This window comes from Canis aureus, chromosome 30, assembly GCF_053574225.1.
Source record: "Canis aureus isolate CA01 chromosome 30, VMU_Caureus_v.1.0, whole genome shotgun sequence".
NCBI lineage: Eukaryota > Metazoa > Chordata > Mammalia > Carnivora > Canidae > Canis > Canis aureus.
In genome coordinates this window covers 18,513,666-18,540,608 of record NC_135640.1, presented here as the reverse complement: position 1 = coordinate 18,540,608, position 26,943 = coordinate 18,513,666, and the positions used below count along the sequence as shown (strand labels likewise).

The following is a 26,943-nucleotide window of genomic DNA, read 5'->3' as shown; positions in this document are numbered from 1 at the left end:
TGCATCAGAAAATATTCCAGGAGATCAAGGCAGATCAAATTTAAGGGAAAGAGATTAAAGGAAGCAATTAAATAAGAGACAATGTGAAGAAAGTATGATGGGGCATCAAAAAGAAAACAGTGGAGGGAGGACAGGCATGAAGTGTGAAGTTTTGGACAACAGAACTGGATAACTGTGCTTTGTTATCCATGTCTTATCTCATAAGACATGAGATCCACTATTAGTTGAAGAGGGATAGGTAGAAGTTGCAGACTAATGACAAGAAGAGATTGAACAAAATGATTGTGTCTTGCACATGGTTCTCTTATAACTCTTTGTGCACTCCTAGGCTTTTACACTACAACATGCAGTACATAGAACTGGTTTATTCACTCCTGTGACTATTGCTCATTTCATATAAACATTCCCTAGTGGTTTAAACATTTCTGGAAGCAATTATGTTTCTTAGAAGTAACTCTGTGCTTTCCAATTAAGATGCTATGAAAATGTTGCCAGTCTTAAAAGTCAGACATTTTATTACTGTGAGGATCTTTAAAATTCTCATGAAGAAATTATTGTCTATAGACCCAGGATCTTGGAAATTTGTACATGTATACATCTAAATATCTGCCTATCTATACAAAGAAATATATGTGTTTTTAGATGTTCCTATTTGGTTATAAATATATACATACTTACAAAAACTGGCCTATAGTGCTCTTCATAAATTCATATTTCAACATTCTGAACTTCGGAAGAAAATTAAGAAAAGTTTTATTTTTTTCAAGCAAAGTAAGTTTGAGTTAGAATATTCTGCAAACAACAAACACTTCAAATCTCCATTTCTCAAAAGAAAAAAACCCCACTACTTCAAAGATCTATCGCTTTAAATTGTACATTTTACAACTACACAGTTAAGTTCAAAATTTTAATCCTCAATTCATTGACAATGCAAATTATTTGCCAGCATTTGGAAGTCAAACAGGGTGAGAGGGGAGAGCCTTTACATATTCCAGGTTTAATATCTAAGCACCAGATGGAAACAATTCTACAATGAAAGAAAGAAATCTGTTAGGATATTTTGGAGATCTGTTCAGTTCAGCAGCACGTCACTGGTTATGGAGGCCAATTTCTCAGAGGACTTATTTGAATTGCAGATACTGAAGTAGTGCACTAATTTAACCCAGAAAATGCTGAATTTTGGATTTATTTAAATTTTAATAGTTTTTAGGTCAGAACAGTACCTGTATTTCTTTCAGTAATGACTCTTGTATACCTGAAACAAAGAATTTTGAGGCAGATAAGCAGGAAGAGAAGGAGTGATTTTTATTGTACTTAATAATAATAAAATTAGAATAATAAAAAGTTTTACTGTTAATAGCTACAGCTCTGGCCATTTTAAGGGAATTATAAAAATCATCTATGTTTATTTTCTGCTATGAAAATCTTCATCCAGAACAGTTTATGGGATTTAATATTGAAGGACTCAAAACAATTAACAATTACAAATAGCCTATGGATCTTTCAAAGGGAGATTTTTAAGTGAATCTGAGCAGAAACAAAGGGCAGAAAAATCTACTTGGTAAATAATGGATGGTTGAGCTTTGACGACTAGGGAACTAGTGGGATATTAAGCAATAAATCTCTGAGGGGGCCTCCTTCATATTCATACCTGTGTTTTCTGGCAAAATAAGTGTAAAAATTTGCAGCCATATGACAGCAAAATTATGCATTACATGGTGAATTATAGATTTTGGATGAAATCCAACTCAAATACTTTCATAAGAACTTGACATGATAAACAAAACACATTGCTTTTCCAAACTGTAGCTTGTTTAAAATAAAAAAAACAAATATTACTATTATAATAGATGATCAGAATATCAATGCTTTTCACCCCCATTGCTAGATTTTTATTTTATGAAAAATTGTGAGAGTACTGTATCTATATACAAAAAACCAAGAGCTTAAAATACATGAGGATTGAAGTAATGGAAAATAGGCAGTAAGTGAAAAACTTTTCCATATACTTTGTATGGGGACAAAAGGGAGGGTCTTTGTAAGGAGCAAAGGGGATAGAATATTCAATTGAATTTGGTCCTACTCTCTCTGCTGTATATTTGAATTTTTTGACCAGAGAGATGGAAATAAGGCAAGGGGAAATGTAAAGGAATTTAAAAACAGCAAAGAGGAACATAAGAGAAATATATGAGGGAATAATGGTGAAGCAACTCTTATTCTCTTGAATCATCTATAGTGTTGAGTTGTTGGTTTCTAGGTAAAGGACATTATTCAGTGTTCGTCTTCCAATGTGTCATGTTTTTGAGAGTTAACCTAGCTTCATAGTATTAAATTTAGGGAATTATCTGAGACTAACAGGAGAACAGATTTCATGGTGCTAGGGTTATATTGGAACGATTTAGAAAGTCAAAAGGAGTAACTTAAACTTCCTCATCTGGGCTGTACTTATAGTTTGCGTGCTTTGTGTTTTTAAAAAAGGATAGATTTCTCAATTTGCAGTTGCCGTGAAGACATGGGAAGTATAATTGGAAAAGGACAACTGGCCCATGAATCAAACATGCATTCAATTCCCACATCTGCAGCTAACTGTATGAGCTAGTCATATCTGTTTTCTTCTTAGCACTGCACTTTTGTAGCCTGTATAATATGGAGGTTGGTTTGGGTGATTCCTAAGGTCTCCTCAAACTCTGAAAATAGTGGTTTGTATGTTTGCTTTATTCTAAGAACTGAAACACCTGTGCCATCTCAGTGTACTGAATATAAGAAATATGTAATAAATATCTGGCAGAGGCTTGTGAATATTTGAGTGCCCCTCCCCTCTTACCAGCTTTTCATATTTCTGTTCTCTGTTCTATAGAATTGTAGAAATCTGTGCCCTTTAAGTTTTATATTTGGAAAACATTAATTGGACAACTCAGTTTATACTACTTGACCTGTTGATTGCCTTGATTATTGAACATAATCAATTTTTTCTGGAATCATGGAGATATTTTTGTAAGGAAGACTGTAGAAGTGTTTGATGGGGTAAGGAATTTTGTTTGCAAAGGCTGATAATATGCAGAATGTTGAGAAGTACGGTACTGGTGATCAAGGTAGGGGTAAAGGGGGTAGGTTGATAGTGGCCAGTCTTCCATATTGGAGGGAATTTTTTTTCTGGTGCAGAGGAGAGATATTTTCTTTTAAGTTGAAAACTACTTGCCAATGTATTTTGGAGGCATGATCCTCATACTGGGAATTCAGAGTTAGGTCTTAATTCTGATTTTACATTAAAGTCCCTGGGATCTGTTCTTTCTAGTACCCAATTTGTTCTGAATTAGTAGGGTATAAACCTATACAGCCTCTCTGCACTAAACCATAGACCTGAGGAATTTTAGGGATGGAGTACATCTTATTAGTGATTTTATCCCCAATTTACTATTTGGAGATGGCTACAGCATAGTAAAGTGATTATTAGAGTGGGCTTAGAATAAAAATATTGTATTTCTCAGATGCTTTGCCTTTTAACTGATGACTTTGGGCATTTATTTTTTGGAAATCTAGCTGTCTTTTATTTATTAAAAACTTAAAACATAATATTTTGTTGAGATATAATTCACATGTAAAATCCACTGACACTGGCACTGCTCTGCATTTTCCCCTACCCTGCAGACTTTCTTTTAGATAGCATCAAGTTTCCAGGTTCATCCATGTTGTGGCATGTGTCAGTATTTCACTCCTGTTTTGTTATGGAATAATATTTCACTATGTGGGTATGACCCATTTTATTTACCCATTCATCAGCTGATGGGCATTTTGGACTGTTTAAACTTTCTGGCTATCATGAATAGCTGCTGTGACATTCCTGTGCATTCCTGTAATGCTGCTATGACATTCCTGTGCAAATTTTTGTGTGAACACATTTCTGCTTGACTTGGTTATTAGTTAGGAGTATAATTGCTGGATCAAATAGTAACTTTATGTTTAGTTTTGAGGAATTTTGTAGCCAATTTCCAAAGTGACTGTGTAATTTTAAATTTCTGTCAGCTCTGTATGAGGATTCTAATTAATCCACACCCTAACACTTGTTACTTTCTTTTTAATTATAGCCATTCTAGTGTGTGTGAACTCATAACCTTGTTGTAGTTTTGATTTGTATTTCTCTAAGGACTAATGATGTTGCATACTTTTTCCTGTATTTATTTGGCTATTCGTATAAATTTTGAAATAACTTTTGAAATTTTATTTAAGTTAATTATACTTTTGTTGTTGACTTGTAAGGATTCTTTAAATATTCTGAGTACAAGTCCATTTTGACATTTATGATTTACAAATATTTTTCTAATTCAATGTGCTTTTTCTTTTTTTTTTTTTTAAAGTTTTTATTTATTTATTTATTCATGAGAGACACAGAGTAAGAGAGAGGCAGAGACACAGGCAGAGGGAGAAGCAGGCTCCATGCAGGGAGCCTGATGTGGGACTCGATCCAGGGTCTCCAGGATCACGCCCTGGGCGAAAGGCGGTGCTAAACCACTGAGCCACCTGGGCTGCCCAACTTTTTCTTTTTCTTGATAGTGGACTTCGAAGCACAAAACTTTTAAATTTTGATGAAGTGTAATTCATCTATTTTTTGTTGCTTGTGCTTTTGGTGTCACATCTAGGAAATCATTGTCTAATCCAAGGTCATTAAGATTTTATATTTAATTTATAATAATTTAATTTATTTAATTTTATATTTATATGTTTTAGATTTTATATTTAATTCTGAGGTCTGTTTTGAGTTAATGTTTATATACAGTCATTTGGAGTTAATGTTTGTATACAGTATGAGGTTGGGATCCAACTGCATTTTTATGCATGTAGATATTCAGTTGACTCAGAATTCTTTTTAAAAACTATTTTTGGGGTACCTGGATGGCTTAGTTGAATGAGCATCTGACTTTTGATTTTGGCTCTGGTGGTGATCTCAGGGTCATGGGATCCAGCCCATTCTGGCTCTACGGTCAGTATGTGGTCTGCTTGTCTCTCTCCCTCCAGTCCCCCTTAGCTCATGCTCTCTCTGTCTCTCTTAATTAATTAATTGATTAATCAATCTTTAAAAAAATTTTTTTTATTTATTTATAGTAGTCACACAGAATGAGAGAAAGAGAGAGAGAGAGGCAGAGACACAGGCAGAGAGAGAAGCAGGCTCCATGCACTGGGAGCCCAACGTGGGATTCGATCCCAGGTCTCTAGGATCGTGCCCTGGGCCAAAGGCAGGCGCCAAACCGCTGTGCCACCCAGGGATCCCTAATTAATCAATCTTAAAAAAAGAGACTTTTTTTGCCAGCTGAATTGCTTTGACATGCTTATGAAAGCTGTTTGACCATAAATGTAAAGTGTATATCTGGATTTAAAATTCTGTTCCATTGATCTATATATATGTCTGTCATTATGCTAGTATCACACAGTATTACCACTGGAACTTTGTAGTAAGCTTTTGAAATTATAAGTGTAAGTCCTACAAGTTTATCCTTCCTTTTAGAAATTGTTTTGGCTATTCTGGGTCCCTTGCAGCCATGTGAATTTTAAAATCATCTTGCAAAAAGGGCAGCTGACATTGCACTGAATCTATATTAATTTGGGAAGTGTTACAATATTAACATTAAGTCTTTCAGTCCATGAACATCATATGATGTCTTTCCATTTATTTATTTTTTAATTTTTTTCAATAATGTTTTGTAGTTTTCAGTGTTTAAGTCTTAAACATTGTTGTTAAATCTATTCCTAAGTATTTTATTTTTTGTTGCTCTTGTAATAAAGTTATTTTCTTAATTCCTTTTTCAGATTGTATAATGCTAGTGTATAGAAATATAACTGATTTTGTATGTTGAATTTGTATCGTGTAACCTTGCTATACTTTTTTTGTAAGTGTGGGTTCTTTAGGATTTTTTTTTTTTAGGATTTTCTAAATACAAGATTATGTTATCTGTGAATGGAAATCATTTTACTGCTTTCATTTTAATCTGAGTGCCTTTTATTTCTTTTTTAAAAATTTTTATTTATTTATGATAGTCACATATACAGAGAGAGAGGCAGAGACACAGGCAGAGGGAGAAGCAGGCTCCATGCACCGGGAGCCGGACGTGGGATTCGATCCCCGATCTCCAGGATCGCGCCCTGGGCCAAAGGCAGGCGCTAAACCACTGTGCCACCCAGGGATCCCCTTTTATTTCTTTTTCTTGCCCAATTGCCATAGCTAGAACCTCCACTACAGTGTAGAATAGAAGTGTGAGTGGACATCTTTATCTTGTTCTTGTTCTTAGAAGGAAAGCACTTAGTCTTTCATATTAAGTATGATGTCAACTGTTAACATCTTGTAGATGGCCTTTACCCAGTTAAGGAACCTCCCTTCTGTTTCAAGTTTCTTACATTTTTATCATGAAAGGGTATTGAATTGTGTCATGTGCTTTTTCTTTATCTGTCAGAGTGATGACATGCTTTTTGTTCTTTATTGTGTCAACGTAGTGTATCATATTGATTTTCATTGTGGAACCAAGTTTTTGCTCCTGTGATAAATACTACTTAGTCTTGGTATGTAATTTCTTTCTTTCTTTCTTTCTTTCTTTCTTTCTTTCTTTCTTTCTTTCTTTCTTTCTTTCTTGTTTCTTATGTTACTCAATTTGGTTTGCTATTTTGTTGGGGATTTTGTATTTATATTCATAAAGGTCATTGGTTTGTAGTTTTCTTTTGTTACAATATCTTTGGTTTTGGTATCATGGTAATATAGTCAAATAGAATGTATTGGGAAGTGTTTCATCATCTTTTATTATTTGGAAGAGTTTGTGAAGGATTGATATTAATTCTTCTTAAAATAGTTTAACAAGTAAAGCTATCTGAGTCTGGGCTTTTCTATGTGGGACTATTTTTGATTACTAAGTCAGTCTTTTTTGCTTGTTAATGGTCTTTATGATTTTCTGTTTTTTTCTAGAATCAGTTTTTGTAGTTTGTATCTTTCCAGGAATTTGTTCATTTCCTCTAGGTTATTCAGTTTGTTAGCACACTGTTGTTTGTAGCATTCCCTTTTAATCCCTTTTTAAAAAGTTTCTGTAAGTTTGGAAATGATATCCTTTCTTTTATTCTATATCTTAATAATTTTAATCTCACTTTTTTCTTGATCAATTTAGCTAAAGGCTTGATGTTTTCAAGTAAATTTGGTTTCGTTGATATTTTTCTATTTTATTCATTTCTGCTCTAACCTTTATTATTTCTTTCCTTCCACTTGCTTTGGTTTTAGTTTGCTCTTCTTTTTCTAGCTTCTTAAGTGAAAGTCTGGTATTATTTATTTGAAAATATAAGCATTTATATCTGTCATTTTTCTGTTAGGTGCTTTGTTAGTGGCATTCACAAATATTAATAATGTTTTATTTTTTCATTCACTTCAAAGTATTTTCTAATTTGCCTTGTGATTTCTTTTTTGTCCCATTGTTTTTAGGAGGGTGTTTAATTTTCTGTATTTGTAAATTTCCTAAATTTCCTCTTATTACTGATTTCTAATTTTATTCCATCATAGTTGAGAGGAATACTTTGTATGATTTAAGTTCTTTTAAGTTTATTGAGACTTGATTATGGTGTAACATATGGTCTATTTGGAGAATGTCCCAGGGATACTGGGGTAGAGTACATATTCTGCTTTGTCAGGTGATATTCTGTAGATTTCTTTTTTTTTTTTTAAAGATTTTATTTATTTATTCATGAGTGATACGGAGAGAGAGAGAGAGAGAGAGAGAGAGAGAGAGGTAGAGACACAGGCAGAGGGAGAAGCAGGCTCCATGCAGGGAGCCCGACGTGGGACTCGATCCTGGGTCTCCAGGATCACGTGCTGGGCTGAAGGTGGTGCTCAACCACGGAGCCACCAGGGACCCTGTAGATTTCTTAGATCTAATTGTTTTGTAGTGTTCAGATTCCTATTTTCTTCCTGACATTCTGCCTACTTATTCTATTCATTATTGAAAATGGCCTACTGGAGACTGGTTGAAGTGTCCATTTCTCCATTTCAATACTGTCAATTTTTTGCTTCATGCATTTTGGAGCTTACTTGTTAAGAGAATATATAATTGTATGTCTTTCTAATTAATTTCTTTTTTTGTATTTTATTTAGTCATTTAATTTAAATTCAATTAATCAACATGTAGTACAGCATTAGTTTCAGATGTAGTGTTCAATGATTTATCAGTTGTGTATAACACCCAGTGCTCGTGGACATTGCTGTTATGAACATTGGGGTGTAGGTGCCCTTTTGGATCACTACACTTGTATCTTTAAGACCCAGAGCAATCTACACATTCAGTGCAATCCTTACCAAAATACCCTCAACATTTTTCACAGAGCTGGAATAAATAATCCTAAAATTTGTATGGAACCTCTAGAAAAGACCCTGAATAGCCAGAGGAATGTTGAAAAAGAAAACCAAAGCTGGGGGCATCACAATGCCTGACTTCAAGCTGTGTTACAAAACTCTAATCATCAATACAGTATGGTACTGGCACAAAAAACAGACACATAGATCAATGGAACAGAATAGAGAACCCAGAAATGGCCTTTAACTCTATGGTCAACTAATTTTTGACAAAGCATGAAAGAATATCCAATGGGAAAAGGACAGCCCCTTTAAAAAATGGTGCTGGGAAAATTGGACAGCCAAGTGCAGAAGAATGAAACTGGACCATTCTCTTATACCATACACAAAGATAAACTCAAAATGGATGAAAGATCTAAATGTGAGACAGGAATCCATCAAAGTCCTAGGGGAGAATACAAGCAGAAACCTCTTTGACCTTGGCCATAGCAACTTCTTGCTAGACACACCTCTAAAGGCAAGGGAAACAAAAGCAAAAATGAGCTATTGGGGCTTCATCAAGATAAAAAGCTTCTGCACAGCAAAAGAAACAGTCAATAAAACTAAAAGGCAATTTATGGGATGGAAGAAGATATTTGCAAATAACATATCAGATAAAGGGCTAGTATCTAAGGTATATAAAGAATTTATCAAACTGAACACCCAAAAAACAAATAATCCAGTCATGAATTGCTTTCTTTATCAATATAATATGTCCTTCCTGGCCTCTAGTTTCATTTTTTTCTCTTAAGCATTTTGTCTTATATTAATATGGTCATTCCAGCTCTCTTGTTTACTGTCTACACGGTATGTCTTTGTTCATTATTTCTTGATTTATTTGTCTTTGAATTTAAAATGTCTCTTGTAGAAGTATATAGTTGGATAATTTTTCTTTTTATTTATTTTGCCAAACTCTATCTTTTGATTGGAGTGTGTATTACATTTGTATTTAATGTAATTAATGGTAAAGTTGGATTTATGTCCACCATGTTGGTATTTGTTTTCTTTACGTCTTATGTCTTGTGTTTTATTTTATTCCTCTATTTCCCTATTGCTTTATTCTTTTTTTTTGCTTTATTCTTTTTAAAAAGACATTTTCTAGTATATAAGTTTAATTTTCTTATTGCTTCTTTTATTGTATTTCTGAGTTATTTTGTAATTAGTTGCCTCAGAGATAATAAATTCAAAATTTCTAGCCTGCATTAATACCAATTTGATTTCAATATTATATAGAAACTTTGTACCAATGTAGTTCTGTTCCTTTGCTCCTTCTTTGTGTTAATATTATCTAAAACATTATAAAAATATTTTTTAAACCTTGATTTACTTACCTGGAAAAATAGATATAACAGTAATTTTGATCCCAAGGTGTTATTGTTAGTACTAAATGACATAATCTATATTATGCTAACATAGCACAGTTCCTGATCCATACTCAACAAAAATGATTTCTAAATTTGGTGAGGTATTTACCACTTTTTAGAATTCTCCAAGTGAAGGGCCACTTGTTGTATACTTTTTAAAATACTCTACCTGAAGGGTGTTTCCCCATCTAAGAGAAAGTTTTTTTTCCATTGCCTTATTTTCAGAATCTTATTCAGATCCTTGTATTTTCTACATGTTAATTCTAGACTAATCTCCTGGAATAGTATAAAGTTTTCCTGCCCCTGCTACCTAGCAATGCTTTGTTTGTTATCTGTAAACAAAAATATTCAGCTTATCAACTCTTCCACAGTGGACATAGTTATTAGATTTCTCTCTCTCCTGATTATTTTCTTCTATGTTGATCAAAATTTTCAATGTCTCCTATAAATATGAAGCTTAACACTAGTTCTATTATAAAGTGGTTTAAGCAGGGGCACTCAAAAGGTGTTTATGAGATTTCCTGTCCCTGAACCCCATTGACAACTATAAAAATAGACGCTTGACAGAGCATGCATCGTTCTGTAACTCTTGAAACTCCATGTACTTGTTCTTTCTCTGCCTTCACTTTATGCTTTCAGTTAAAAAAAGACCCAGAAGACCTCAGAGATTATTGGAAATGTGTTCTGAGAACCTTGAGAGAAACTCATATACTAGATATCCATAGTAAAATAAGGGAGCGCATGTTTCACTGAGGCATAAAATTTATTAGTCATTCCTCCTCACAGGTATAACTCATATTAATCCTATTTGAAAGTTATTACTTTTCTCTCTCATAATTTTTTTATATACACAATATATCTCTGTAATTTTCTTTTTAGTCTTGGAAAGCTATACTGAAAATCACCCATTACTCTCTTTACAAGTGGAAAAGGTATTTATATTCAGTTATATATCAGAAGTCAAAATTCATAGACCTTTACCTATAAGTGGAATTTCATGTCCTACCCTCTACTTTTACTTTCTCTACCACACATTCTTCATGGTTTATGGGAACTCTGGAATCCTGCAAATTCAACCAATATTGGTGAATTTCCTTACCTGGTCCCTCAATTCTCAGAGATTCCAGTGGTCTCATGGCTGTATGAAAATGAAAGTGGATCCTTCTCACGATTACACACACTTGGAAAATAGTGAAGGAAGCCCATATTTTAGCTTTACCAGATAGCGAATATTTTCACTGGATTCTAAAATTATTGAGACTAGAGGCCTTTAAGGCTCCAGAGGTTAGACAGATGTCTGATCTAAAAAGGATATTTAAAAAATTATTGTTGATGAAACCAAGAATTGAAGGCTGTGAGTAAAAAGCCTAAAACCAATCTACTGCAACAGTTAGAATTGGCTGAGAATAAGGGAAGGGATATGAGATACAAGAATGCAAGACAATCTTTTAATGACCTTTGATTTTTAAAAAAGATTTTATTTATTTACTTGATAGAGAGAGAGCACAAGCAAGGGGAGCAAGGCAGAGGCAGAAGCAGGCAGAAGCATGCTCCCTGCTGAGTAGGGAGCCTGATGCAGGGCTAGATCCCAGGATGCTGGGATCATGACCTGAGCCGAAGGCAGATGCCGAAATGACTGAGCCACCCAGACACCCCTTAATGACTCTTGATTAATTAAATAGAATCAGTGTGGGATAAAGAAGAGGGATAGTCTTTTTTGTTAAAAAGTCTTTAAATTTCAGCCTTGCCATTTTCTAGCTATTTGATCACGGACATAGTAACACACTCAATAAGAGACAGCAATTATTAAGAAAAGGAATAATGACCATTTTCTAAGCAAGTACTGGTAGTCCTTGATTTTTATTTTTTATTTGTTTTTTTTAGAATATTTTATTTATTTATTCATGAGAGACACACACAGAGAGAGAGAGGCAGAGGGAGAAGCAGGCTCCATGCAGGAAGCCTGATGCGGGACTCGATCCCGGGACCCCAGGATCACGCCCTGGGCCAAAGGCAGGCGCTAAACTGCTGAGCCACCCAGGGATCCAGTCCTTGATTTTTAAAATTCTATAAAGAGTTCCACATTTTTTAAGTGGAGTTCACTGGAGTTCTGTGTCATAATATATTGCTCTGTTGTTGTTGTTGTTTTATAATAACAAGGTTGGCATTTTCAAGTGAATACGAGTTTTGTGGCTAGCAGACAGAATGTAGTACCAATAAGGCATTAGACACTAGACCAAGCTAAAACAATTGTAAATATATATCTGTGAAGAAAGACTCCTGAAATATCTTGTTTCAGGAATAGTTCATAGTGGGATCTTGATTCATCTCACTGTATTCATCTCACTTTGACAAGTGCTTTAGAGGCCATTGATTTCATGACATGTACTGTATAGGCAGAAATAAAACCAGATAGAGCTGTTTACCTGGTGCTGTTTTTTTATGGTTTGCTTACTCTGGGCAGTATAACCTTGATTTAACCATTAGAAGGTAGGTACATAGATCCTGTTCAAGGATGGTTATCGATAGTACTTAAACTACAAGGTCTCCTTAATTTGTGACTTTTTCAGGATGGCAAAAGAAATTCTGTATTATGTGATAGAATGAAGCCTAATGGTGAACTATAATTAGTATATCTTAGGGTTCTGATAAAACTTCTAATTTATTTTAAGAGACATAAAAACCATTTTCTAAAATTTGATTCTGGTCTTGTTTAAATACATTTTTGTTCTCTTGATTTTAGCTTCTAAACTGTTTTTTTTCTACTCCCTGCTATACTGTGATGTCACAATTTTTTACCTGGGCTCTAATTTTCAGCCTCTACAATGGATGTACTCAGAGTGCACCTTTTATCACTTTTGTGAATTGTTAGAGATGAGTGCTTTCTTCTCTAATATTGCTAGAATTCTCATTTCTTAGTATATATATTTTCAAAGTGAATTTCCTCTCTTTGCTACATAGCACCCACCCTCTTTTTGTCTGCCCTGACCAATGTGGTCTTTTTATGTGCTGTGTTCTTTGCTATACTATACTTGGAAGAGGTGTTATGAACATTTGATTGTGAAATAGCTTCCTGATTGGGGTCCAAGCTGCAAAAGCACTCTTTTCTTTTTCTCAGAATTACTTCTTTTGTTAAGGCCATTACACATCTTATATCCAAAATGCAGCAGCAGATCAGAGGATGTTTCTGTGAAAATTTTTTTCTAATTAGTATTGTGAAAGTTGTACTCACTATGACTAAACCACCATATGCTAGATTATACTGCATTGCAAACAAATCTTAGTGGCTTAAAATAATAAATGCTGTACATCCATTCTTGTTGACCAGGGGCTCTGCTCATTCTAGTTAGAGTTACAGGCTGACAGGGGCACCATTTCAATATATGCTTTCATGATAGCCACGTTCAGAAGGAAATGTGGTAGATTATATGCTGACACTTAAAATTTCTGCTCCAAAGTATTGATACCACTTCTATTCATATTTTGCTGACCAAAACCAGTCACCTAGCCACACTTCATATAAAAGGGAGAAAATGAGTGGAAAAATTAGAGAGGGTGACAAAACATGAGAGACTCCTAATTCTGGGAAACAAACAAGGGATAGTGGAAGGGGAGGTGGGCAGGGGGATGGGGCAACTGGGTGATGGGTACTGAGGGGGGGCACTTGATGGGATAAGCACTGAATGTTGTACTATATGTTGGCAAATCGAACTTTGATAAAAAATATATAAAAAAAAAGGAGCAAGAAAGGGAGGATCCACTTGGTGTTCAGAAGTGGGGAGAACCAGACACAGCAAAAATTACAACTTTAATAGCAGATAAGAGATCTAAACCTAGTCAGGGTAAACAATATATTCAGTATCATCCAACTATATTAATTATTTCAGCAACAATGACAAGATTGGATATTGAATTAAAATTTATCATGGTGCACAACTCATGTATTTCTTGACTGAAATGGGTCTGATAAAGAATCAGGGTTATATGCTTCTTAAGTGGTAAGCTGAAGGAGAATAATAGCAACCCAAAACAGTAGTTCAAGGATGCAGTGATACTCAGTAACATAGCCAGATAACATGTTATAACTGTGGCTTGCTGGGAAACAAGTAGCAGATAGGCTAGTTGTACACAGTACCCAAAGATGAGTAGATATTTTTGAGCAAAACTTTGAGCTGTCCATAGTACCCACAGGGAGAAACCAAAACACATGTGATGCAAAAAGCAGGTGCAGTGGACTATGACAGAATCTTTCTTGTATAAGTACTAAATATGGAGTAACTCTTTGTTATGCCTCTTTTCTCCGTGGCCCCACTGGTCCCTCCACAGTAATCAGGAACAGTGGCATTTTCCCTGAGGAAGAAGGATCACAATTTAGAGAGGCTGTCTTCAACATGTTGCCAGGAGCACACATTCCTCATAACAATAAAGCATTAGAAAATAGAATGTAAAATGAGTGTAACCTTAATTAAAATCCTTTCCTGTTGTTAATTCTATAGTTAAAATGCAAAATTAATAGCATTTTTTCCCTGTCACTTTTAATGATTTTTGGAATCTTTCCAAACTATTTTTTTTTTGTACTTACTGATGATGATGAATCAGATTAGACTTGCTAAAGTAGAAATGTTTACATTTCTTAAGAAGCCGTATGTTTCCTTCAATATTGGATGTGACATACTTGCCCTGTAATATATTCAGGTGGAATTGAATTCAAACTTGAAATGTGTTTACTTTTATATTCATTACACAAGCTCTAAAGAAGTTTGGCATCTACAAGAGTGCATTTTCATCTCGCTAGATGGGGAAAAAGTATTTCTAAAACATGTTACTTCCTCTGCTTGATTTTGAAATCACACCTTTCAGAAGTTCAGTTTAAGTTCATATTATCAGTAGATAGATTTTTATCTTAAAAAATTCTTAAAATTAAAAAAATAGTAGTCTTTTAAAAAATTGCCAGTTGAGTTTACTAAGAATTAAATCTTTTTAATTTACTTACTTACTGATTACTATTTTTACATGAGTTTAAGTGTTTAATTCTTAAATGTTTATAGAAATTGGAGATTTTTTTAATGGTTTATTTAGATTCTTTAGATAAAAGTAGAGACATTTAAAATTGTAATATACTCAAGCATATCGTTTGTATCACACTTATTCATGTTTAAATTGCTCTGACATCTTGCTGATTTTTCTAACAAAGTTAAACTGAATAATATTTATATCCATACATTCAAGTTTAGACAAGAAATAGTGGGAGGTCTGCTTTCTTTTTGTCTGAAAACTTCTGTGCTTATTTTTTATATGTTAATATAAAATGTACTTTACTATAGATGAAGCATTTTGTAAAAGCTTTTGGTAAAATGATTCCATTTGGTCTATTTCAGAGTACATAGCATCAGGTTTCTCTGTTCTTTCAAGATCTGTTTTGAGCATTCTTTTAGTTATATATTGCTATGCTATAAACCACCCTAAAACTTAGTGGCTTAAAATAACAAACATTTTATTATTTATGATTCTGTGGATCAGGAATTCAAGCAGAGCCCAGTGGGGATGGCTTGTCTCTGTTTTACCTGGTGTTGGCTGGGGTGGTTTAACTTGGGCTGAAGAATCAAAGATGGCCTCACTTATGTGTCTGGGACCTTGGTTCTGAATGTTGGCAGGGCATCTTGATTCTTTTCCAGATGTCTTGCCTCTTTTTGGGTAGTCTCTCATTTTTAGTTCTTTTGCCTGAGTTTCTTTACATGAAAGATGAATTCTGAAGGAACAAAAGCCAAAGTTACAAGACTTTTTAAGGCCTTACTCTTAATTGCACTGGCTCACTTGTGCACTGGCTCACTTGTGCCATATTTTACTGGTTAAACAAATCATGAAGATATCCTACATCCAAAGAGTAAACATACACTCTTTGATAGGAGGAGTGGTATAGTCACATTGCTAAGGAACACATAGGAAGGGAACAATTGTTGTGGCCATGTTGGAAAACAATATACTACAAACACAAATGAATGAGTTACATTTTTAAGGCCACTACTATATACTCCTTTGCCCAAATTATAACCTGGCAGTTCACTGTATGAATACATACTGTTTGGGATCTATTGAATGTCTCATGTCTCAGTAAATTAAGTGAATACTTCATCATTCTCTCTTTCAAATCTTTGTCAGTTTCATGTGATTTGGAGTATGCTTTATAAAATGAATGAATGCAGGAACATGGTTAGCAGTATCAGAGACATTCATTCACCAAGTATATTTTGAGTACTTTCTATGGGTTAAGTACAATTCCAGACATTGTATGTATAAGTAAAGATGAGTAAAGATGGTTTTTATTCCATGGCATTTGACTTATTAGTCACAACTTGTCACTCCCTTGAATTGATTCTGTGCTTTCAAAGCCTTGTCTAGAGGTGATACGGGTAGAATGTATTTCCCTGACCCTCTGAATTTGAGTTTGTCCATGGCTTTCTTTTGGTAGTAGCACAAAATGTGCTTATCTAGTGGGGCTTGACTTATTCCTTTTCCATCACTATGAGTAGAAACTGGGCCTCAGAAGTAATATGCATATACCAAAGCAAGGATTAAAGCCCAGCTGAATCCAGGGCTTGAGGCAGAACTAGCTAGGAAAGCCAGTTTCCATCAGTTGACTACCAGCAGACCCACAGATCTGTGAGAAACGTGATTATTGTTGTATGCCTTTGAGTGTTGTGGTTGTTTTTTTATATACAAAAGCTGCCTGAAACAAATAACATGTCATCTTGTAGGGAAGAAAGACATAAACAGAGAATTATACTACAATGCAGTACATGTACATAAGAGATCTTGTAGAAGGGCACTGATTCCATTTTTTTTCTGGGAATGTGTGGGTGTTCATGGGGCATGAAGATGATGTTCTAGAAGGAGGTGACACAATGCTGAGTCTTAAAGAAGGGGGGATATATGAGTTCACCAAGGAGAAGAAAATATTGCAGGCCAAAATTCAGTGCTAGCGAAGGGATGGGGTAAGCTCCAACATGGTGAGAAGAAAACTATAAAAGCAGTTCATTGTAACTGTTACGAAGAGACTCAAACCCTTAAATTGGCTTTGCAATGGATTCTAAGAGATTTATAAGCTGCTAATTACTAGGATTGACATGAACTATGTTACTCTGACTAAACATTTTATAGTACATGCTCTACTAAAATTAATATGAGTATGGTTTCATTGTTTCTGCCTTTATAAAAAATGAAATTACATTTTAGTCAAATATTTCAAATGCACAGTCAAAAGAGGCACAGATGTTAATGGTAGGTATGACTTAAAAGAGGAAAATGGCCAATTGAATATTAACAAGTGACATTACTTCTGGTATTTTATATAAAAATTATGGGGTAGTCTTCTTTTCAAATGGTAGCTTTAAAAAAGTTTGTAAGTAATTATGTTACATAGCATTATAAAGTTATACTAACAGGGAACAATTTTTAGCCCTTTGGGTAATGTGTTTGTTTCATAGGTAAAATTTTCCTATAATACTTTTAAAGCCAGTCTTACTTTATGCAGAGCTATAATTTGGCAAATGATTCCTTTTTTTTTTTTTTTTCCGGTTAACTGGTTTTCTTCTTTTTTTTAAATGATTCCTATTTTAACTTTAATTTTAGAACTGAAGGGGTCTTTGAGCATCTTCTGTTGCTAATTTAGACCCTAATTTTATGGTCCTGCTGTTTAGCTATGTGAACTTGGGCAAATTTCTAACCCTCTCTGTACCTGAGTGTCCTCACTGGTAAAACGGGGAAACAGTTCTTACTGGATGTAGAGTCCTTGCGGCAACTAAATGAGATCTTACAACATGCTCTGTGCCTAAGCACCTAATAAATGTTAGCTACTGTTATTTTCATAATCACCATAATAACATAACTAATAATTACTGTTGTTAGTTAATCTTATGGTTGAAGAAACAAGAGGCCTGGAGAGCTTACGGGACTTGCACAAAGATGTACGCTTAGCAGAGTCAGAAGAATCTGAAAGAGATTTTGGTCAATGACTCCCATGTAGTGCTTTTCCCTGAAAAGCTCTTCTCTGAGGCTGCCCCTCACACCAAGTTTTCAAGATGTTTGTGGAGAAGGTGAAGAGTGATTCGGAAAACCACCACCCTGGTGAAACTGCCTCTAAACTGAAAAGACATGAATGACTAAATGTAGATATCAAAGGGATTGGTAATTGTCCCCAAATGTATATATGTAATCAAACACACACTAATTCAAATAATTGCATTATAATTAAACTTTTCTTTCTGGGAATTCTCCACTTATAATAAGCATTTTCACTTGCAGTTTCAAAGCTTTTGGTCAAATTCCAACAAAAGAGGTAGAAGATTTTCACATAAGATATTGGACCCCTTACTAAAGTTAAACAAAAGAGGCTGCTATTTAGTTTAAAGAACGTAGCTGTTGGCACTTTCAATTTTATCCAAATGACTGCACACGGCCCTACTTCAATTTCGTTATAAAAGTAAAATTAGAAAAGCTAAACATTAAATCTTATAAAGAAATATAATTTGATTCAATGTCATTAGAAGCCAGTGTAAAATAGAGAATCGTGGAGCTGGCTTAACTGCTTCCATGCTGAATAAAACATCAGCCCTTAAACCATTCACCTACACGCTCCCAGCTGTACCTGTTGAGACTCACTTTTATTCATTAGTTCAGTCATTTCATGGTATACCATTTTAAGGATACATATGTTTCCTATTAGCAATAATGAAATAATGGGGAATGTGTGGTAATATGATAGCAAAATTCAGTAAAAATTCTATTTGAACTTAATTCTGTGGGATATGAACATAACCCACAAAGGAGTACTCTGATCTACAGTGAAGAATAATTTGCCTACCGCTCTGGTTTGCAATTAATGAAAAGTCCTCAGGAAATCCCAATTTCTGATTAAAGAGAGTTGATTATGATTAATGTATCCAAATTAACTGCCAAAAAGGAAGCCACCTCATAATTATCTACATTGTTCCTTCAATTTTAAATTCCTAAGGCTATTCATATCTGTGCTTTTTTCTTTAATTCTTAAAGATGTATATTTGGTTTTTAACTTTGATTAGCAAGACAACAATTGTCCTTTGTTTCTGCTTGTAGAAAATATTCAAGGCCATATGAATTTTCTTTTCTCTCTTTTCCATCCTTCTCTAAAAAATAGTGTAACTGGTGTTTTCAGTAAGCTTGCATAATCCAGGGTGTCAACTTCATATGTCTTGGTCTAACCTTACAAGCACTGCCTCACTCAAGAGTACTTACTCAGCCATTGCACTGTTTTGCTTTCCTTGATACTTGGTTGAACTTTGGTGGAACTAAAGACATATTCTCAGGCAGATATGGCATGGAGGGCTACTCTTTCCTTTCTCAATTTAGCTCTCTAAGTAACTAAGTAAATTCTTGCAGACCAAATTTTTGTAGCATTATGTTCTTGCATTTTTCAGGCTACTTACAGATATATATGTGGGAAATTTAGAAATGTTGCATCAAAGTCTGTTAACTGGATGCTGTTTTAAACTGGAAGCCTTCCAAGTATAGCATTTATGTTACAAAGTATATGACTATTCTATTGAAATCACACATGTATTTTTTTTTTAAATTTTTATTTATTTATGATAGTCACAGAGAGAGAGAGAGAGAGGCAGAGACACAGGCAGAGGGAGAAGCAGGCTCCATGCACTGGGAGCCCGATGTGGGATTCGATCCCGGGTCTCCAGGATTGCGCCCTGGGCCAAAGGCAGGCGCCAAACCGCTGCGCCACCCAGGGATCCCCACACATGTATTTTAAAAGTGGTAAGAGGGTATTATAATTTGTAAGCTATAGTAGAGCAGGGGTTAGTCAAAAGAATTGATATTTACTAGTAAATCCAAATAATTCACTTGGCTTACAGAATATTTTTCTTCTACAGGAATTTATTTTAATATTTCAGTTACATTTTTGTCTTAATGTATTTCATGAGTCCAGGATTACAGTAGAAAATTTAAAAATGCAGATAAACAAAAAGTTTAATCAAAATCTCATTATCTAGGTACAAGAACCATTAACATTTTGGTATTTTGTCACATACACTTTTATATTCAAAAAAGTATGCATATATCACTTATTCTAAAGTAAGATTGCATTATGATAAATATTGCTTTGTAGATGACATTTAAAAATTTTATGGTGTAGATTGGATTTTTTTTCATAGCAATTAAAATATATCTATTTATTTTAGTGGCTGCATAATATTTTCTTGCATAAAAGTAGCATTATTTAGGTTGATTCTGTTTTTGCAATTATAAGTAGATTGTAAGGGACATCAATGCAGCTAAACTGTCATATAACTAAATAATCATTTCATTAGAAAATGTTTAAAAAATTGAATTTCCAAGTCACAAAATGGACTTTCAAAATATTTGTAATGGAAAAATGCTTCTGAAAAAGCATGTCCCAGTGTGTACTGCCAACAGTAGTATATGAGTTTCAATTTCCTAATAACCTTACTAATGTGATTATTTCAAGCATTGGACAGTTTTATAGGCTTGACATCTCATTGTTGCTTAATTATTCATTTGACTGTAGGTTTTAAAAAGTATATTGATTATATTTCTATTTACTTTTAATGTCCTTTAACTTTATATTTCTATTGTAGTGTTAATTATTCTTTTACTAGTTTGCAAGAGATTTTTACTTTCCCCTTCTCTTTTATAATATTGTAAATAATTTTTCAGTTTGATGTTTATTTTTAATCTTTGTTTCTTTTGTTTTCTGCATCAGTATTTAAAATGATTCCATACTCATCTACCAGCTATTCCCAATTATCTTCAAGTTCCTTTATTTCCAACTGTACTTTCAAACTCAGTTTTATCTACTTCATTCCAAAACTCAGTCTGAACCATGCTGCTAAGTATGCAACTTGCAAATGTAGGTAATCAGAAAGATGGTGCCCCTGAGAGGTAGAAAGAAGTGGTACAAATGAGCAAGTGTGCAGGAGAAAGGTGTCATTTCTTTGTAATTCTATGAACACATTTCAGGGATAGGATATCTTAAAAGTTAAATATTAGTTGATAACTATAAACTTAAATGTAAACTCTAATAATCAGAGGAACTCAAAGTGGTACATCATTTGAATTAGAAGCTCTGGTACCAGAAAGTGATCATTACAATGGGAATGGCAGGCAGTTTGGCACATCAAGGAAGAATATTAGATGAAGAAAATAGATCTGAACAAGAGCAGGGATAGAAGCATCAAACTTAACTATTCTTGGTAAGTGTTTCACCTATTCTCTGAGTGGAATTTGGGTAAAAAATTAACAACAGGCTTACAGAATATACTATGTTAAATATACTGTATTTACAATAATGTTTACATTTACTAGTTCATAAATGATATCATTTTTAGATCAAGGTATCCAATATCCAATATTTTATTCTAAATATCCAATGATTCTTAAATTATTTTTATCTCAATTAGGTCTGTCTTAAAGAACGTCCCTTCGTATTGCTACATTATAAATATCTAGGAGGACATTACCTGTTATCAGAACCTGGATTTTTGTGTCCAGCATTTGTTAAATCAGTAAAAAACACCAATTCTAGAAAGGTGACTTGAAGTATATTTCTGCTGGGGTGTGCTGTATGTGGCACAATCACAAAGTTAAGTGCCTGAGGAAGAAATGTAAATGATGTTTAATGCATGCTTATTCACTTTTTTATTTTCCATAATATGATTTGGAGATGCATCATTTGGATATCTATAAAATGCTGAAGACTGTAGGAAACAGCTAATGTATACCCGGAAGATGTGACTCCGTCACCCAATGAGGCACTTGCTGTTCTCGTCCTCAGAATTTGCCATTATTTCTAAAATTTCAAAAATCAATCTGGTATTGGTGATTTCTTCTAAAAAATATGGATAATCATAAATAAATTATTCCACAACCAGAATTAATTGGATGATAATGAAAATAGGTAATTTCAAAGTCTACTTTGTAATGTATTCACTGAATCAGTGTTACATCTGTTACCAAAACAAGCTAGAAATATCTACTTAATGTTGCCACCTATTTTCCCCATTTTTCTCTTGTTTTATTTGGAGAGGGAAAATGTCAATGAATAAACATCTGTAGCCTCATTAACAAGTCACTGTCACCATAACTTATTGAAGAGGAAATGCAGGAACCTCTCCTTGCTTTAGTTTCTTCATGTGTAAAAATGAAAATAATAATACCAATCTTATAAGATTATAATAAGGATGAAAGTGCTTATAATGTTGATAGACACTTAGCAAATATCAACAATATTAGTTATTATTGTCTTTATCATCATCATCATCATCATGGCTTTTATCTGAGTTCTTCAGAAAGCAGACCTGAAACAAAGGGTTAAGAGCAAATGCTTAATTGGGGTGTGTGACCCTAGAGATATGTGCAAGAATGACAGGGAAAAGGAAGCAGAAAGAAGAAAGAGACAGTGCAAGGATATCTCATCAACTTGACCATTACTATAGGTTATTGGTTTCTTGGTCCTACAGGACCCCCGGGAAACAGTGTAACCATGTCTTGGGATTTTCTGTAGGCAGGGGAGGGGATAGCATATATCTTCTGTCTTCCATCTTGATTGGTTAATGTGTGCCCTGATAGAGTGTTAACCACCATATACTTCCACATTGTATGAATATGGGCAACAAGCAGATTTCAGTAGGATCCCACTAAGCAGAACCCTTGGGTACGGGGGAAGGAGACATATAATGTAGACTGAGACAAGGTGCTCCTTGGAGGCATCTACAGGAAGCTAAACAGAGTTTATATGGGACTGTCCCTGCCCAGGGACTGGAATAAGAGCCAGGCAAGATCAAGAGAATTCTCTGTGATGCCTTGGAAATAGTTATAAAATAATAATAATAATAATAATATCATTATCATCATCATCATCATCATCATCATCATCATCATCATCATCTATAGTCTAATTCTACTTCTAATTACCAGAATTTACCATTACTTATGAAAAAGAATAACAGTAGATGAAAGACCAAATTGGCTTAGGTCAGTTTTTAATTCTCCTTTTAACAAAGCAAATTGCTTTCGATGAAATATTCGTCTCTGCCATTAAAACATCTGGAGGAGAGCCCTATCCATTCTTGCTTCTTCAGTTGCCTTTCTTATCTGTCTTCTTTCTCAGAGCCACCATTTTGGTGCCAGAATCTATTATGCTATATATCAAACATTTTTATCCTTCTTGAGTTCTTGCTGCCCACGGCCCCTCTGGTAGTCAATTCTATATATACTGTTACTTAGTTGTTTTTCCTAAAATACAAATTTAATCCTGTTCACTACTTCAGATTCTACCTCCAATTAAACAAAATACAGTTGACCCTTGAACAACATGGAGGTTAGGAGCCCTGACTCCCATGGAGTTGAAAATCCACGTAAAACTTTTGACTCCTCAAGAACTTAGCTACTGTTGACTAGTAGGCTTACTGATAAAACAACACATATTTTGTATATTCATTATATACTGTATTCTTACAATAAAGTAAGCTAAGGAACAGAAAATGTTATTAAGAAAATCATAAGGAAGGAGTACCTGGATGGCTCAGTTGGTTAAGCCTTTGATTTTTGATTTTGGTTGGTTCAAGTCATGATCTCAGGGTGGTGAAATCGATCCCTGAGTGGAGCTCCATGCTCAGTGAGGAGTCTGCCTCTCTCTCTCTCTCTCTCTCTCTCCCCCTCTCCCTCTTCCTCACTCTCCCCTCTCCCTTGCCCCTCCCCTTGCCTACACACATTCTCTCTAAAATAAATAAATAAATCTTAAAAAAAGAAAGTAATAAGGGAAAGAAAATACATTTATAGTATTGTAATATAAAAAATCCACTTGTTGGTGGACCTATGCAGTTTAGAGCCAAACTGCTTACTAGCCTTGTTAGTTTTTCCAGTTAAACAATGGAATATATCCTTTGTTTTCTGGAAAACTTTGGTATTTTCCCAAAATAAAGCCTTGGTATATACCATTCCATCTGTCACATGACTTATAGTTCTGTAGGGAGCTAAGTCATAGCTTATCTCTTCTGAGAACACCTTGGATTTTGCCTTGTTTATAAAATATCTACAGGCTTTCCCAGGTAAACTTTTGCTCTTCAACCTATAAAAATCTGTAAACTGCTTACAGTATTTATCATTGGTATCATTTATTTAGCAATCACAAGGTTTTTTTTTTTTTTCTTTTAAATTTTTATTTATTTATGATAGTCACAGAGAGAGAGAGAGGCGCAGAGACACAGGCAGAGGGAGAAGCAGGCTCCATGCACCGGGAGCCCGATGTGGGATTCGATCCTGGGTCTACCAGGATCGCGCCCTGGGCCAAAGGCAGGCGCCAAACTGCTGCGCCACCCAGGGATCCCCACAAGGTGTTTTTATATTGAAATGAAATGGATTTAGTCTTTTCTTCTTCATGGACAGGGGCTGTAACTTACTTTTATTTTTCTTTTAAAGATTTTATTTATTTATTCCTGAGAGACATAGAGAGAGAGAGGCAGAGACACAGGCAGAGGGAGAATCAGGCTCCTCACAGGTGGCCTGATGTGCAACTCGATGCCTGGACCCCAGATGATGCTCTGAGCTGAAAGCAGACCAACCGCTGAGCCACCCAGGTGTCCCTGTGACTTTTCTTAGTGACTCCCACAACATAACACAGTGCCTCTGTGTAAAATTTAGTATTTCTGATGTCAGTGGGTTTCAGAATTTTCCAACCTTGACACTATTGATATTTTGTGCTGGATAATTCTTTATTGAGAGGGCTGTTCTGTGCATCATAGGATATTTAACAACATACCTGGCCTCTGGGTATAAGATCCAGTTTATGATAGCCAAAAATATTTTCAGACATTGCCAGATGCTCTTGGGGTAATTCACCCCTCTTTGAAAACCAGTGGGTTACATGAAAAATTAGTGAAATTCAGCATAACGAGGGTTTGGTCCAAGAGAAGCAGTGTTTATTCCATTTAGACATTAGTTGACCATACTTCTCTTAGTAACATTTTATCAAAGTGCAAAGTGCCTTTTCTGTCTTTAATCTTCTATACGAGATTGAATGGTTGTCATTTCTATTCTTTCCCAGGTTTTCTTCCTCTCTGGGTCACCTAAATTTTCTTCATCAAGCTGTTTCATCCTAATTAAAACTACCTATCACCTACGCCAAGCTATTCCCTAGCAGCTATTGTTAGAAATAGATTGGAAGGGAGTATAAAACCAATGTCTAATAGTGTGTGTTAGATTTTTGTCATCCCTCACATCTAATGAGTCACTGAGTTTTAGCTTTCCTAAATATTAAAAAAATCTTTTTAGCTTAACTCCTTTCTTATAAAATTGCTCTATTTGAGTCCACTATAATGTCTCACTGAGATTGTTGTTCTACTTTTTGGCTCTGGTATTTCTGTATGGGAATAATAATCAGGTATGATATGTTGGGAAGAAAAGGTATCTGGGGGACTTGTCTTAAAGCTACCTTTTCTTTTTTTAAAAATATTTTATTTATTTATTCATGAGAGATACACAGAGAGAGAGGCAGAGATGGGCAAAGAGAGAGAAACAGGCTTCCTGCAGGGAGCCTAATGTGGGACTCAATCCCAGGACCCTGGAATCATGACCTTAGCCAAAGGCAGATGCTCAACTGCTGGGCCACCCAGATGCCCCTTAAAGCTGCATTTTCTTAAATTTTTATTTATATTTTAAGTTAGAGATAAAAAAATAAAGATTTTTCCAAAGATATTTCTACTAAAAATTTACTAGGAAAATATAGTTGTCTATATAAAAATATTATTAGTAGTAGTATTTACAATCGTAGTAGTAACAGATAATAGTTGTAATATCTAGATAATAAGTAGATAATAGTTGAAGTAGCTTTATTTGAGGTGGATAGTGGGAACAAATTACTGATGAAATTAGCTACTCCTTGGTGTCACCATGGCTACCATCCATTTGAGTGTCCACATCTACCCCATCATTCACTCTTCATTTCTTAGTTCTGGGCCCTTGGAGGGTTAAGGGGGGGATTGGAGTAAGAAGGCCATTTGCTCAGGAGACACATAAATGTACACGCATATACACAAATATGAAACTAGATAGTCATCATACAACTTTACATCTGTGTCTTTTTACTAGATGTAGTGACCCATGGTCTGTGAATTTTTGAGTTTTATAATATGCTTTGAATAGCACTATTTTATACAATTGATCTTTTTGTATGTGTGTTAAAGTGTTGATATTTTAAATGGAAATATTTATTTATTTAATTGAAGTGTAGTTGACAACACAATGTTACATTAGTTTCAGTTGTACAACATAGTGATTTAACAACTCTATACATTATGCTGTACTCACCACAAGTGCATCTGCCATCTGTCACCATATGCTATTACAATACCATTGACTATATTCTCTATGCTGTACCTTTTATCCCTGTGACTCAGATTCATTCCATAACTGGAAGCCCGTACCTCTTACTCCTCTTCACTCATTTTGTCCATCTCTCCGTCTCCTTTTCCTCTGGCGACCATCAGTTTGTTCTCTATATTTATGAGTTTCTGCTTTTTGTTTGTTGTTTATTCGTTTGTTTTGTCTTTTAGATTCCAAACGTAAGTTAAACCATATGGTATTTGTATTTCTCTTCTGATTTATTTCACTTAGCATAATATCATCTAGATTTGTCCATGTTGTTGCAAATGACAAGATCTCATCCCTTTTTTATGGCCAAGTGATACTCCTTTATGCATGTGTGTGTGTGTGTACACACCACATCTTCTTTATCTTTAGTGGAAATATTTAAAAGGATGTCTCATGTTTTCTGATCTCATCCCTTTTTTATGGCCAAGTGATACTCCTTTATGCGTGTGTGTGTGTGTGTGTGTGTGTACACACTACATCTTCTTTATCTTTAGTGGAAATATTTAAAAGGATGTCTCACATTTTCTGAAAATGTTTGACATTTAAAAAAATATTTACTTATATACTATTAGCTTGAGATGTGCATTATAGGACATAGATATAGTAAATGTTAAGAGGTATTTTTCTATAAAGATACATTATTGCCTGGCACAGTGGTGATGGTTCTCATCTTTTCACATCTCTGAATTCATGATGGGCCTCCATCTCTATTTTCTTTCATCTGCTCATCATATAATTTTTGGTCAACCGATCTTGCCAGTTTTAGCTGTGCCCCCACCCCTCCACCCCCCA

The 26,943-nt window shown here is 34.6% G+C and overlaps 1 protein-coding gene and 1 long non-coding RNA gene across 8 annotated transcripts in view; one reads left to right on the top strand and one right to left on the bottom strand.

Annotated features, from left to right (window-relative positions):
• LOC144301763 (uncharacterized) overlaps window positions 1-26,943 on the top strand; it is a 305,839-nt gene that overhangs the window by 35,709 nt on the left and 243,187 nt on the right. The gene's annotated exons all lie outside the window — the stretch shown is intronic.
• Window positions 931-26,943, bottom strand: part of LOC144301761 (uncharacterized) — a 40,886-nt gene continuing 14,873 nt past the window's right edge. For 2 of the 7 annotated variants that reach the window (XR_013368553.1, XR_013368554.1), the window contains 3 exons: window positions 21,243-21,373; window positions 17,665-17,858; window positions 15,195-15,466 (listed from right to left, as the gene is read on the bottom strand). Coding sequence is in view for 4 of the 7 variants with exons in the window: in XM_077878840.1 (XP_077734966.1) it covers window positions 15,187-15,466; window positions 21,243-21,373 (411 nt within the window). In the remaining 3 variants the exon portion in view is untranslated. Of the gene's footprint in view, window positions 1,028-1,223; window positions 1,256-13,622; window positions 14,068-14,299; window positions 14,398-15,171; window positions 15,467-17,664; window positions 17,859-21,242; window positions 21,374-26,943 lie in introns of those variants that run through there. The other 5 variants (XM_077878840.1, XM_077878843.1, XM_077878842.1 and 2 more) reach the window with 4 other exon arrangements.